This window comes from Mollisia scopiformis, assembly GCF_001500285.1.
Source record: "Mollisia scopiformis unplaced genomic scaffold LY89scaffold_17, whole genome shotgun sequence".
NCBI classification, from domain to species: Eukaryota; Fungi; Ascomycota; class Leotiomycetes; order Helotiales; family Mollisiaceae; genus Mollisia; species Mollisia scopiformis.
Window position 1 is genome coordinate 37,365 of NW_017263597.1, and position 12,505 is coordinate 49,869.

The window sequence follows — 12,505 nt, forward strand, 5'->3', positions numbered from 1 at the left end:
GGTTTCTACCCATGATGGAGAAAGCAGTTTTTCAGTTCGTGTAGCCATGGGGGGGGGCGGAATGGGACGGGCGGAATGGGACGGGCGGAATGGGACGGGCGGAATGGGACGGGCGGAATGGGACGGGCGGAATGGGACGGGCGGAATGGGCAAGGGCGGAAGAGCGGAGGGCGGAAGAGCGAGGGCGGAAGAGCGGAGGGCGGAAGAGCGAGGGCGAAATGGTACGGGTGAAATACAGTGTATACCCTAGAAGAAAAAAAACCAGGATATTTGAAACCACTTAATTTTGCCGCTTCATGAATATCAAGTCCAAAAATGCACTTGAAAGTGATAAATGCTCCAAATTTTATTTATTGTAAGAGTTTCAAAGTACAGCAATAAGATCGCACCAGAAATGATAGTTGGATCTGACAAGAGGTCTGAGCGATTTCAGGGACTCTCCGTAGTGTGGGAGAAATGGCAACGCCCGTCCAGGGTGTCTATCGTGTCTATCCCTGTAGGGCGGGCGGACCAAATGGTACGAGTGAAATAATGTGGGGGAAATGGCGAGGGCGAGGCCAGTCGAGAGAGAGTCCAGGGTGTCAAACCTTATGTCTCTAAGTCTGTCCCTGCAGCTGCAGCTGCAGCTAATTGAAACCGCCATGCCGCCCCCTGCCTGCCTGCCTGCCTTCCTGCCTGCCCTCCCTGCCTGGTGATCATCAATCAATCGATCGATCGACCGGACGTGCGTGCGTGCGTGCGTCGGGTGCCACCGTGCCAGACAAACAGGCGTGTTGGGCGTCATCCTATTATTGGAGGCTACGATTGCAGCAACCAACTGCCCCTTAGGATGAGCCGCAGCAGGCCAACTCATATGCACAAGATCAATCGCATCGTGGTAAGTACAGCAGCGAGGGAGGGAAATCCATTGAGTGCAGCCCCTATTGTGAAGCCCTTTTAGAAGCTTAATAGGCGGGAGGCAGGTACTCTTTGTCCGCAAGTGAACTCTCGACCCAAACCCACTTCTGAACCATTTCTCTGATTGTTCCATTCATTGTGAAGATGGCATCTCCAGCGGACCCCATGCCCGTCATCAATACATTAACGAAATTCGTCGATACGTGCACAGCTTATCTGTCGACACTACCGCATCGAATCGAGCCGGTCGAAGAGCTCGTAGCTGTAATTTCAGTTATTGGCAGTCTGTTCTTCACGCTCACAGCTCAGATCAACCGTTTCCCTCGCCTCCACCTTTTATCCACATATTCATTGCTGGCTGAAGACATCCTGCACGCGATTTCTCTCGTCGAAAACAGAGTCAACCAAGCGAAGCATCTCAGGCTTTTCGAACCAACCGACGACGAGGAGTGGTCTCCATACGAAAGCTGGTTCTCATGTAATGGCTCAGAAGTGGCCGCCGACAGGTTGTGGCGACATATGTGTGTTGAAAAGTCCAGGGTGCGGGTCTTGATTGATGCTGTCACTTGGGTTGGACTGCGATCTTCAGAGAGGAATGAAGAAGAGGAGGTTGAGTATCAGGACATCAGAAAGAGACTTGGAGTGGTCGCTCCAAGACTAGTTGGCATCTGGAGAGATTATGTTGCAAGATTGAAAATAAAGTATCCACAAGTGGCCAAGAGTCCGGTTGTGGATGGTGCGAGTCGGAGAAACTTGGAGTTGGACCCGGTTTTGCAATCCGCTTGCCTAGACTTGCTTTATGTCAGCCTTGCAAATCTGACTGTATTCCCGCATCTTTCTCTGAGGCAGGATACTCCGGGACTAGAAGCTGAGACGATGGGCATTGATGAGGCGGAATTGAAGATTGATCAGATGTTGAAGGAACTTGTTCGGTTCTGAGATGAGGATAGGGATAGGGATACAGATGAGGATGGGAATCTATCAGAGGAGACGATGTAAGAGTCGCAGGTGGAGCAGGAGGGGAAATTGCCTAGAGGTATGGACGGTTGGTCTGGAACACCGGCATCATTTCATTTTCTGATGGGAGATGCAAAGTATTCTTCCGCGGACTCGAGAGAAGCCTTGAGGTTGAGATGCAGGAGTATCAATTTATTTACTAGTACGTACGGATCAAGGAGTAATGAAGAAATGGACTCAAGCATAATCTCCTCCCGATCTCGCTGCTGAGATTTGTGACTTCTCAGTGCAACAACCGCAAAGTTGCATGCCACTCTCGTCAACTTGCCGCAGAATAAACCCCAAAGCTTTTTTGAACATGGCGACATGATGTCTGGAAACACTAAGAAACGCTAAGGCCGGGTTGTCAGTCATGTTCTTCCACCTTCAAAGGACCTCCATATTACATATTACAAAGATTAGATTCTTTTTCCTTGGGTTTCAGTTGGATGCATTGACAAATTCTCTTTTGCACTGCAAGAGGAAACTGCGGACGAGGTTTCATGTGAGCACTTCTCCTGGGAATGTTCTTCATGTTTTCTCGAATTTCGTCCAGGCTTCCAAAAGGGTATTCTGTGGCATGGACGCAACTAAGCATAGTACAGAAGAGGTCGCCTGCTCCAGTCTGGCGCCTTGAACATTTCAATCTGAACTCGGTGGCAAAAAATATCATATTCATTCAGCACATCACGAAGGAATTTAGGGCATGAAATAAGAATACTAATTCGTATTTTCTACTAATCGGATCTTGCGATTTCCATTCTTGCTGGCCCTTTACACTCCGCCTACTCCCGGGTCAGAGCAAGGCTTTCGGCCATGAACGACATATCTGCATTGATGGTAAGATATTGAGTTTCAATTGGGGGAAACCAAGAACTTACATAGGAAGGTAAGCAGGTATTTTTGTGTCGTTGATCTCCTTTTCCACATCGATAAGAATGGCATCGACTTCCTCCTTCGACATGTTTAGATACCGGGTCATGGGAGCATATGACAACGATTCCAGTGCCGAAAGAAGGTTCTCCTGGCTGATCCTCCCCCTCCGTCGCTCGGCAGCATCGGTGGGCCATCCATTTATTGGCCACCTATAAACCGTTTCCTGCACATCTTGAAATCCCGCGTTCTGCATGTCTTGCTTGTACCTTTCCGCACAAGTCCAATCTTTTCCTGCTCTTCTGGCCGTGAAGCGAAGCATCCCTGCCCAGTCCGCTAACGCGGTCCCGAAGGCATATGTTCCTCCTTCGTCATAATTGAATCGAAACGACATATCTTGCATCTCAAAAATCCCGCCAGGTAGCAAGGCATCATGTGCCTGTTTGATGAGGCCGGCGGGATCATTTAAGCACGGAAACACTGAGCGACAGTGAACCACATCGAATCTGTTGGGAAAGGTCCAAGGATCCTCTAAGTCAGCCACCTGAAACTGTACATTTGTCGGAAGACTGCGAAACATTAATACAAGACTGGAATGGAAGATTGGTAGACTCACAATTGACGCTGAGGCTGCATTGGGCTAAGGTCAACTCCAATAACTTGGGCAGCTGGGTATTGACGGGCTTTGGCAATGGCCTGTCAGTTTTATCATGCCAGAGGAAACCGGTTCATACCAAATTCAATGGCCCAAATACCTGTGCCAGTCCCTACGTCCAAAATTCTCCCCACTCCTGGGAACTGAGCAAGTAACAAGCCTGGAAATGTCTGAATCCATAGTGCATGCTGCCAATCTGCCTCTGCTCTCAGAATTTGTGAATCTAGAATTTACGTCTCTTGACTCACCTAATCGATCTTTCTCGAGCTATCCACCCACGTAATAAGCTATTTGACCTTGATTGTAAAACTGTGAGTAACTAACCTCGTCATTTGGTAATAAGTATCCTTGTTGATGTCAGTGTTCTTGCACCGAGGGCAATGAAGCTTCAACTTACATCCTGGTTTGTATGCATGATATGTTCGGCCGTTCTCTTCAATGAACACACAAAAGTCCGGGTCTAAGGTTTGGATGGACGCTACCTCAGACCTCAGGTCAGCGATAGCCCCATGGTGGAAACCATCATATCTGGCATCAATATCCTCGTCGCCGACATTACTCTGGACAGAATTCGAGGGCACTCTTTCAGTTGTCATGGTGGTGTGTAAACTCGTCTCACGAAAAGAACCAAGGAGCAGGAAGTTAGTTGATCTTGAGAGCAAAGGCGACAGGAGTCTATGTATAACACTTTCGGCTTCACCACGACGGTAGCTTTGTGCTTGATTGCTGCTTCTTCCAGCTTGTCAGGATTGTGCCAAGCTCTGGCGCGAGATAATCACGGACTTCCTGGTATGTGATGGTCATGGGTGGACCGACCTTCCTTTGGCGTGGCGTGTGGCGTGTGGAAGAAGGATGCACTGAGACAGACATGTACCAGGTTTACATCGTCAAGGCTTGCATATTTCTGTTTATCGACGGATCGGCACACTGAGACAGACATGTACCAGGTTTTACATCGTCAGAGGCTTTCCATATTTCTGTTTATCGACGGATTGGCGCTTGCGGCGGTAGCCCGACAAAGATTTCGCCATCACCCTTGAGCAAAATGAATCTAGTCTTCGAATAACAATTTATACCTCAACCTGGAGACTTTTTTGCTTCTTTTATTCACGTAAACTTTGTAAAAGAAAAAGATCTCAGCCTTAGTCAAATTCACTCTCACTATCTCCAAATTCACTCTCACTATCCCCAAATTCGCTCTCATTATCCCCAAATTCACTCCTCTCTACCCCACAAACCTAGGCAAACAAACAATCCCTCCATCGACCCCGGGAGGTATAAAACCCCGCTCCGTCCACCTTTCGTCCAATTATACAACGTGAAAAGAAAATTGTAGGAGTATTTTATTATATTTTTTTTAATAACGAAAATTAATATTGTTGACAACACTCATCCGTAAATGGCAAGATTAATATCCCTAACTAAAATCCCGTGGTGCAACCCTTCCTTTTCACAAGGCGTGGTCTAGACGATGCGTGCATGCATGCACTGAACCCTTGGTACGACGTGCGGCTTCTGCCATCCATCCACGGCGGCATGCGAGAGCACCTGAGCACTTAGTGGCTGAGCCTGCCGCCTTTACGCGCCCTCGGCTCCGGAGAGAGGAGAAGCGGGAAGCGAGGCATCAGGCGTGAGGAGTACACATCCGGGGGCCGAGCCGTGAGCCGTGGTAGGTTACACTACACCACAGTACGCTCACGCTCAGCGACACGAAGGGCAGTTCTAGAATTTCATCCTTTTCCAGTCCAGGGGACATGGATGGAGCAACTCCTCCGAGCCTGGAATGCAGCTGGTGGGTGTGCACCGTTTCTGATCTATCAGATCCGATAGCATGCATGTGCATGTGCATGTGTATGTGCACTCTTGACTTCTTTCTTCTTCATTCATTCATTCGCAAGCCACATTCCCTTCCTTCCCTTGTCTTTGCCTCGTTCTTTTTCATGCACTGCTCGGTTTCCAGTTTGTGACCAACAATGTACACGGCATCCGTGCCGCATGAGTAAATCTTACAACAGGAGCGCACGGGCTTCGCTCGTTAAGCCTTGCTGTGCTGTAAGGTTACACAGTAAATGCGGGCATATCTTGGTAAGCAAGCTGTTGTGTACTTCTTTTCTTTTTTCCACCAGGTCGGCCACCCTCGAACCAACCCAATCACACTGATATTGATGATATTGACGGGGATACCTATCCCCGTATCATTGCTGCCGTGAGTGAGTGGACTGCGTGCGTGCGTGCGTGCGTGCTGTGTACTGAGCCAGCCCGTGTGGATGGATCTCTGCAAAGCATCCCATAATTAATGAGGTGAGGTGGGAGACGTGCAGTGCGAGCCCTGGAGCGAATTGGGCCCAGATCGCTTCATTACCTTACTATGAAAGAGGAGATTCATGACGATTCGACATCTTCAGCAACCTCAAGCAAATCGCCTGATGCAGCGACACCATCGGAGCAAGACCAACGATCGGCTTCAATGCCCGAACAAGCGATACGAGGGATGGGGACGTTGAATATAAATGCTATAGTCGACATGTGGAAAGATGCTGGGCTGGGTATTCAGCGCTTGGAATGGCCAAGTCTGTTAGAGGAGAGCAGGGAACGCCTATTTGAAGATGACGGCAGTGTGGCTGGGAATACCAACGCAGACGAGATGCCTGACCTGAGTCAAAAGACTGTGAACCTACTGGTGGCGATTTACGAAACAGACATAAACACCATGCATCCAATCCTTATTCCCTCACTCTCCGCACATGAACAGGCGAGGGACTACGACGCGGAGGTGACCGCTTACCGACCCTTTCTCCTGAACATTCTTGATAGAAGTGGAAGAGATTCACCAAGACGCCCCTCGCCTTGCCAGTGATGGTATCAATGCTCTTGTCCACAGTATGGTGGCTTTCACGTGCCTCGACACGGAAAGTCCTATTTTCTCCAATGGTAGGGAGACCATGCAGCTGTATGTGTCTATAGTATTTTCTCCCGCAGATACTAGCATCTTGCAGACAATTGGAAAATCTCAGAACTCTTCGAGCTGTATATGGAGATCACGTTCTCCGACCTCTCCTTCTCCTTATCATGCATGCAGACCATCTTGGCCTCCTTATTCAGCGCACGATATGTATTCTCTCACAGGTCGAAGCTCGTCTCGAGCGCCCAGACGCGATCAGAAGGTATTGACATGCGCTTGTTGCGTCTTCACAGCTTGTAAAGGGATGGGCAGGGAGAAAGCTGGGTGCAAGATGTTGGCTATGTCAGGTTTATTTTTATCATGTGACGGAGAGTGCGCAAATTTTTTGAACTTGGAAATGGGAGGGAAACAATCACTGGCACTTTGGACACCACCATCTCGGGATTTCCTTGGTTTCCTATAACTTGGTGTACTTGTGAGCAGGAACATGGCACCGGCTGTGGCGACAGCGGGGCTGGATTTTTCCAAAGATTGGATGGATGATTTTTATTGTTGTGGAATTAATGTCGAGGGAGCTGGCCACAGGGGCATGCTGAGACAAAAGCTTTTGGATTTGAGTTCTATTATGTTTTACATTATTTCTTACCAATAGGGGAGAATGGAAAGTCCGCGTTCAGCACTAAGGCTCTGCTATCCAGTTCTTGACGTTTTCTGATACTCCAAATTCCTCTGTCTTGCTGACCGCTCTAGTACAGCAGAATCTCATAGCTTTCACCATGTTGGTCTCCTTGCTTGCATCCATGAGCGGAGGTCTCAGGAGGGTCTGAAGTGAGAAGAACAATTGTCGAATTGGATGGTGCCTGGTGAATCTCGGCTATGTTAGGGGGACAATGCTCCACCCGCCTGTGTATGAGATTTAATACCGAACCGTGCCGAGTCTAGGCCTTTGATCGAGCAGAAAGAAATATTTGGGAATGACACCAAAAGCGTTCCAGGGTGTCTTGAAAGCTTTGTTGGGTGCGGCACGGGTATTGTTCGGAGCTGAGCTCCTCTTACTGAAAAGGAAACTGCAGTTGTGCCCGCATTCAGCAGAGCGTGAAGGTTGGACGCGCTTCTTGCAGGTCTTACTTAATGAAGGAACTGCAGTCGTGCCCGCATCTACTATACGGTATTCGGCAAAGCTTGATGAAGCTCATGCTCGCTACTTTTCAGTGGAATGAGCTGCAATGTCACAAGCCAGTCTGGGAATAGAAACGGAAAGTCCCGAGTCATTAATAAGCCATTGAGTTAAAGAAGCGCAACCTTCTGCTGTTGCGCTACTGCCAGAATTACCATCGTCTATGCTTCTTCAAGTCTTTGGAGAAATTATTTGTGAACAATCTATTGGTTGCATTTTGCGGTACGTTTGAGCACGATCCACAGGTAATTCTGGCAGCAGCAGCAACAGCAACAGCGCAACAAGTTCACAGCTACGACAAGGAAAGCGCTGGCGGCAATATTGTTTGTTAATCATCAATACTCATGATGGAAAACTGGTCGAACGCGTCCTTCCCACTATTCTGCCGTCTACCACTCGAGATCCGCACGATGATTTGGAACCACGTCCTCCCTCCTCCACATCACCAGAGTCTCGACATATCGGATAGCATCTACCTTCAGCATGGTGATCATGAGTACAACGCAGAGCGTCTACGCTGCTCTCGAGCCGCTCTTGGGACCTGCGTCGAATCAAGAACTCTGTTCATGAAGCAACATGCTGTTTTTAGTCGTCGCAAGGCACTCGTGAGCGGGATCGCACAGTCGTTCACCCGGATATATGGGATTCCCTTCACCGAACCGTCAACACCTCAATGCGCCGAGTATATCGGGCGACCAAACGTTGTACAACGGTGCCGCGATACTTATTTCGTTTCTCACGGTTTGGGTTGGAACACACGCATGAGGATATATATCGATGGCATCGAGGAACTCGTGCCTGGTTTGCTCTCTTCGATTCGAACGGTGGAGGCCCGCGAAGTGGATTGGATGGACCCCAATCTTTTCCCGAGCCGCGACGACGACGACGACGATTCACACGGATGGCAGCTCTGGTGGCTAGTGCGGCTTTCGGGACTGCAAAATGTTTGCTTTACAGGGTGTCGAATCAATCTCAAAGAATGGGATGGGAAGGAGGGATTCTTGACGAAGGTCGAAAAACATTTGAGAATGAGAATGACGGGCGAGTCAAGGTCTCTGAATGTGACAATAAGGGATTGGCAACCTTTGCAGCTTGATGTACCATTTAATTTTGATGCAGTGTCGCATTCAGTAAGAACTTTTCAAGTGGGTAAACCGGAAACTGCGGTTGGCTAGTAAATCAATGTATTAGGATGGTCTGAAAATGCAGGTCGATGATCCTCAGCGCCGGGTGATTCTGAAATGGAAGTGTTGGTGATTCTCAGTTCGTAAGGTAGTTCTGAAATTCAAAGTCGATATTGTGCATCGTACGTACGTCGGTGGATGATGGTCTGAACATGCAGTCGATGAATTCTTCGCACAGGGTGATTCTGCAATGCAAGGTCGATGATTGGACGTGGCTGTGGGTGTTCTGGCTGGAGGTCAATGGGGCTTTCCTTTGAATCGCTAGGTGGTTCTGAGAATGTCGGGCGGGGGTAGGGCTGAAAGCGCGAGAGGTCGATGACGTTTACCCGTGTCCAAGACTCCAAAGTCTCGTCGGTGGTTGCCAAACCATTGATTGTTGTTGGTGGTTGGGGAACAATTATTGTCGGCATTCTCAGTCGCACAAAGGGGCGGGGCGGGGCGGGTCGAAACGAAAGCAGCGTCGGTGGTGGATCGGCAGTCGCAGGGGCGGGTTCGGGTCGAACACTGCACTGTACTGTACGCGGGAGATGATTGATTTCTAATCAGCTTTTCAGCTGGTTCTGTCAGCTGGTTCTGATATGCAAGCCGCTGGCTGAATATGGAGGCCCAGGCCCCAGGATCGGTTCGGGTCGAGTCGGGTATCACAGCAGTCAAAAGGAAGTGGGTTTCACTTGCCCGAAAGCCACAATAAATCAATCATCCCCACACCGCTTCTTCGGGTCCCTGGCGTGCATCATGCATGTACGAAGTAAATTACGTCGTTCGTATGACGCTAATCCATTCCAAGCCACGTCTCGGCTGTGAACTCGGGCCTCTCGCGAGTTGTTCCCAAGAAACCGAGTCTGGAGCGGGAAGCGTACAGGACCTATCCGAAGACTAGACTAGGGGAGCTCCATTGGTTCAAAAAGCATTCGCGACGTACAGTACGTGTAGCAGCAATTTGAACGAATCAGTCGACAAGTTTGAAGCCACTGCATTCATTCGCTTCCAGACTTCCGACGGTTCGAAATGCAACAAACCATTGACTTTTTCTTGATTCAATTCCACAATTGGTGCTCTAAGAGCCAGGCTTGATTGGGACCTGGAAGGGATGGGAATGTACTGTACGTACGTAGATAAGTTCTTGGGTGATTCATACTCATACCACAATTTCGCTCTTGATTCTGCATTCCTTCCTAGGCCAAGCCATCCCATCCTGGTGTGAATGGGTGAAGGAGCATACTTCCATCAAACTTGGCCGTTACAAAGCTTTTCGTCTTCATATCCATCGCAGTCAGACTACCGAATAGACTCTGATCCATCTCCATTATTCTCGTTTTCCCCACTTCTGCTGGTAGAAGCTTCTGAAGCCGAGTCGTGAGCAAATCGATTGGCACGTCTTGTTTTGAGTGACACAATTGAATCGTGATGTCTTCAGCCTTGGTGGTGTAAGCTACTGAATTGAACATGGTGACTCTTTTTGTAGCGGGTAGACGGGTTCCTTGCGGGAGAATTGGCCAGAAGCAGTTCCAAGAGTCGGTGATACCAAAAGAAGTTGGTGACTGATCGTATAATTACTTGTCTCCAAGCCAATGCTTTTGTCTTTAGGGGGTTTGCTCGCTTCGAAATCCGACTTTGACGTTGGAGCAGCTGTATGGTGAGCTTCATCATGAAGTGAGCGATAAAACTTCTACTTGCATGGGACACCCAGAAATCTCATCCGCACAAACATAGAAGCAATCTAGCACTGATGTTGCGTCTGGATCTGCATCGCTCTTGCGGCGAGAACGAAAGGTTTGCATGACGGAGTGGGTCGCAAAAACCATCTTCGCAGAGGGCTCAACGTTAGTGAGGGCAGCACTGCCTTCTTGGTGGGTGGGCAAGACGTTGGTGATTACGGTGCAATTCACTGGGAGGTCGCTTGAATTGGTGGAAGTCGCAAGGTCAAGAGATCCCGGATGGCTGCTCATGTCATTAGACCTAGAACCCCACAGGCTACGTTCATGTTTGCAAGCAGCAAGGAGTTCATCTCTCGAATTCATTTTTAGCTAACTTAGGAACAAGAACGAACATTAAAGGAGAAACAAGCCACGAGGGGCAATACTGATCATGTTCAAAGCTGAATGAAGACTTTTGTCTCGTGGTCCCAAGCATCAATTCCATCAGGTAGCCAAGAGATCTCCTCATAGCGCTAGGCCAGTATCACCGACTTGACCCTCTTGTCTCGAAGCTGAATAATGGGCTCAAGGCTAGACTTGTCTGGTCGAATAAAAAGAATCGCAAGAACTCGGGGATCCATCATGGACAACACCTTTGCGTCTAGTTTCTGGGGTTCGCGATGATCTTCATCAATCTCTGTTAACTAACCGTCTTGATCAACAATCGAGGAAGTTTCGGACCGGTTCACGTCGAGGAGTCCAAGGCCGACGGATTCGAGCAGCATTTTGTCGACGTAATGATTGAACACTAAAACTGGTCAGAGCACGAAGAGCACCGTATCAAGTGTGACTGACCCGTCTTAACATCATCCTCGGCCCATGCCGGGAACTTCAAGATCAGAGAGGATGTTCGTCCGAGAAACTCTGCAATTGAATTCTGTGTATCGTTGAGGTTGACATTCGGGTTATAAACCTTGAGGTGAGAAAGCTTGACCCAATTTCTAGAGACTGCAAAGAAAGGGTCAGTGATGCTCTGACATTCAACTATCTCAACTTACCTCCATATGAGACTTCAATATCGTGGTATGTAGGATCAATCTCTGTGTCGGCATGAATCCTGAGAGAAGCCATGGCCACAACCTCCTCCTCGCCCGGCATCCAAGGCGCAAGGACTTTGGTCGGCTTTTGGTCACCACAGACCAGACTTGAGAAGACGTCAGAAGGGGGTGCTGTGCCCCGGGAGCGTGCAACCAGAATAACTTTTCCGCCGCCATCCTCAAACCAATAGGTGCCTCCAAACTGTGCTGTTAGTACCACCGGCTCGAAGATACACTCTGAATATGTTGCTGGTATGGCGTACGTCCAATGGCTACGGTAAACTCCGAGCTTAACACTACATCTATCTTCCTCGCAATAGGAAATCCGGGACAAGATGTAAGACTCGTCGCGATGTATCACAGTCAATGGCGCATCGTAAACATTGATCAAATGATTAAATTCCATCGATAGCTGGCCCATATTGAACGAAACGGCAAGTGCTTGCTGTATCCTTTCAAAATGAGCCACACACTCTTTCGGGGGATCTTTGTCCACCTGCAAATCTGCCAATGTCATTCGTCGATGTTTGTTATAAAGGTGGATATCAGCACCATGGATGTGCAGCTTCCAATGACCTGCTTCGATCGCGTGTGGAGGGTTCTGTGTGGTGCTAATCGCCGCAGATGAAGTATTCGAAGCCTCCATATGATGAGGCATATCTGCCAGACGCCGAAGTATGGTGACTCCCTGTGGATCTGCTGGAGGGTTGAAGATCGATGAATGCACTGCAGATGGAGTACCAGAAATCTTTTGCGGATGAGGCATACTCGCCTGCAAGTTTGTTGGAGGGTTGGGTGTCGATGTGTCTGTCATTGCGAGTTGGGGCGACAACCGACGTATATCTCGTATGGAGCATTGAACAGTAACGACGGAGAGAATACATGAAGGGGAGACGACGATCCTCACAGACTCAGATCCTATCTCTTGCCAGGTGACTAGCTTGCATTTCCTAGGTATGCAAGCGTGGCCAGGCCAGGCCAGGTGATGTTACGTCCGCCCCCACATCTGCTAGGAATGGTCTACGCTTCGAGGAGCTCGATCGAAGTGTGGTGACACCGCGAAGCCACTCACCGAACTCTCCCTCTC

At 49.0% G+C, this 12,505-nt stretch overlaps 5 protein-coding genes across 5 annotated transcripts; 3 read left to right on the plus strand and 2 right to left on the minus strand.

The window, feature by feature from the left end:
* Nucleotides 1–540: 540 nt before the first annotated feature.
* LY89DRAFT_130376 (uncharacterized protein) lies at nt 541–2,066 on the plus strand. Its single transcript, XM_018205237.1, has 3 exons — nt 541–877; nt 952–975; nt 1,042–2,066. The coding sequence occupies exons 1-3, from the start codon at nt 830–832 to the stop codon at nt 1,834–1,836; spliced, it is 867 nt and encodes a 288-aa protein (XP_018068493.1). The 5' UTR covers nt 541–829; the 3' UTR covers nt 1,837–2,066.
* A 601-nt stretch (nt 2,067–2,667) lies between these two features.
* LY89DRAFT_736188 (S-adenosyl-L-methionine-dependent methyltransferase) lies at nt 2,668–4,017 on the minus strand (the record flags this gene model as incomplete). The annotated part of the gene is made up of 5 exons (XM_018220093.1): nt 2,668–2,722; nt 2,775–3,335; nt 3,383–3,449; nt 3,501–3,581; nt 3,819–4,017. 5 exons carry the CDS (start codon nt 4,015–4,017, stop codon nt 2,668–2,670), a joined length of 963 nt encoding a protein of 320 aa, XP_018068494.1.
* Nucleotides 4,018–5,482: 1,465 nt separating this feature from the next.
* Nucleotides 5,483–6,461, plus strand: LY89DRAFT_130462 (uncharacterized protein). The gene is made up of 3 exons (XM_018205239.1): nt 5,483–5,631; nt 5,728–6,352; nt 6,418–6,461. The coding sequence occupies exon 2, from the start codon at nt 5,790–5,792 to the stop codon at nt 6,276–6,278; it is 489 nt and encodes a 162-aa protein (XP_018068495.1). The 5' UTR covers nt 5,483–5,631; nt 5,728–5,789; the 3' UTR covers nt 6,279–6,352; nt 6,418–6,461.
* Nucleotides 6,462–7,663: 1,202 nt separating this feature from the next.
* Nucleotides 7,664–8,730, plus strand: LY89DRAFT_130409 (uncharacterized protein). Its single transcript, XM_018205238.1, has 2 exons — nt 7,664–7,745; nt 7,808–8,730. Exon 2 carries the CDS (start codon nt 7,845–7,847, stop codon nt 8,673–8,675), a length of 831 nt encoding a protein of 276 aa, XP_018068496.1. The 5' UTR covers nt 7,664–7,745; nt 7,808–7,844; the 3' UTR covers nt 8,676–8,730.
* Nucleotides 8,731–11,025: 2,295 nt separating this feature from the next.
* Nucleotides 11,026–12,398, minus strand: LY89DRAFT_784140 (uncharacterized protein; the record flags this gene model as incomplete). The annotated part of the gene is made up of 3 exons (XM_018222752.1): nt 11,380–12,398; nt 11,177–11,329; nt 11,026–11,129 (listed from the first exon to the last, which is right to left on the minus strand). The coding sequence occupies exons 1-3, from the start codon at nt 12,230–12,232 to the stop codon at nt 11,026–11,028; spliced, it is 1,110 nt and encodes a 369-aa protein (XP_018068497.1). The 5' UTR covers nt 12,233–12,398.
* Between the last annotated feature and the right edge of the window lie 107 nt (nt 12,399–12,505).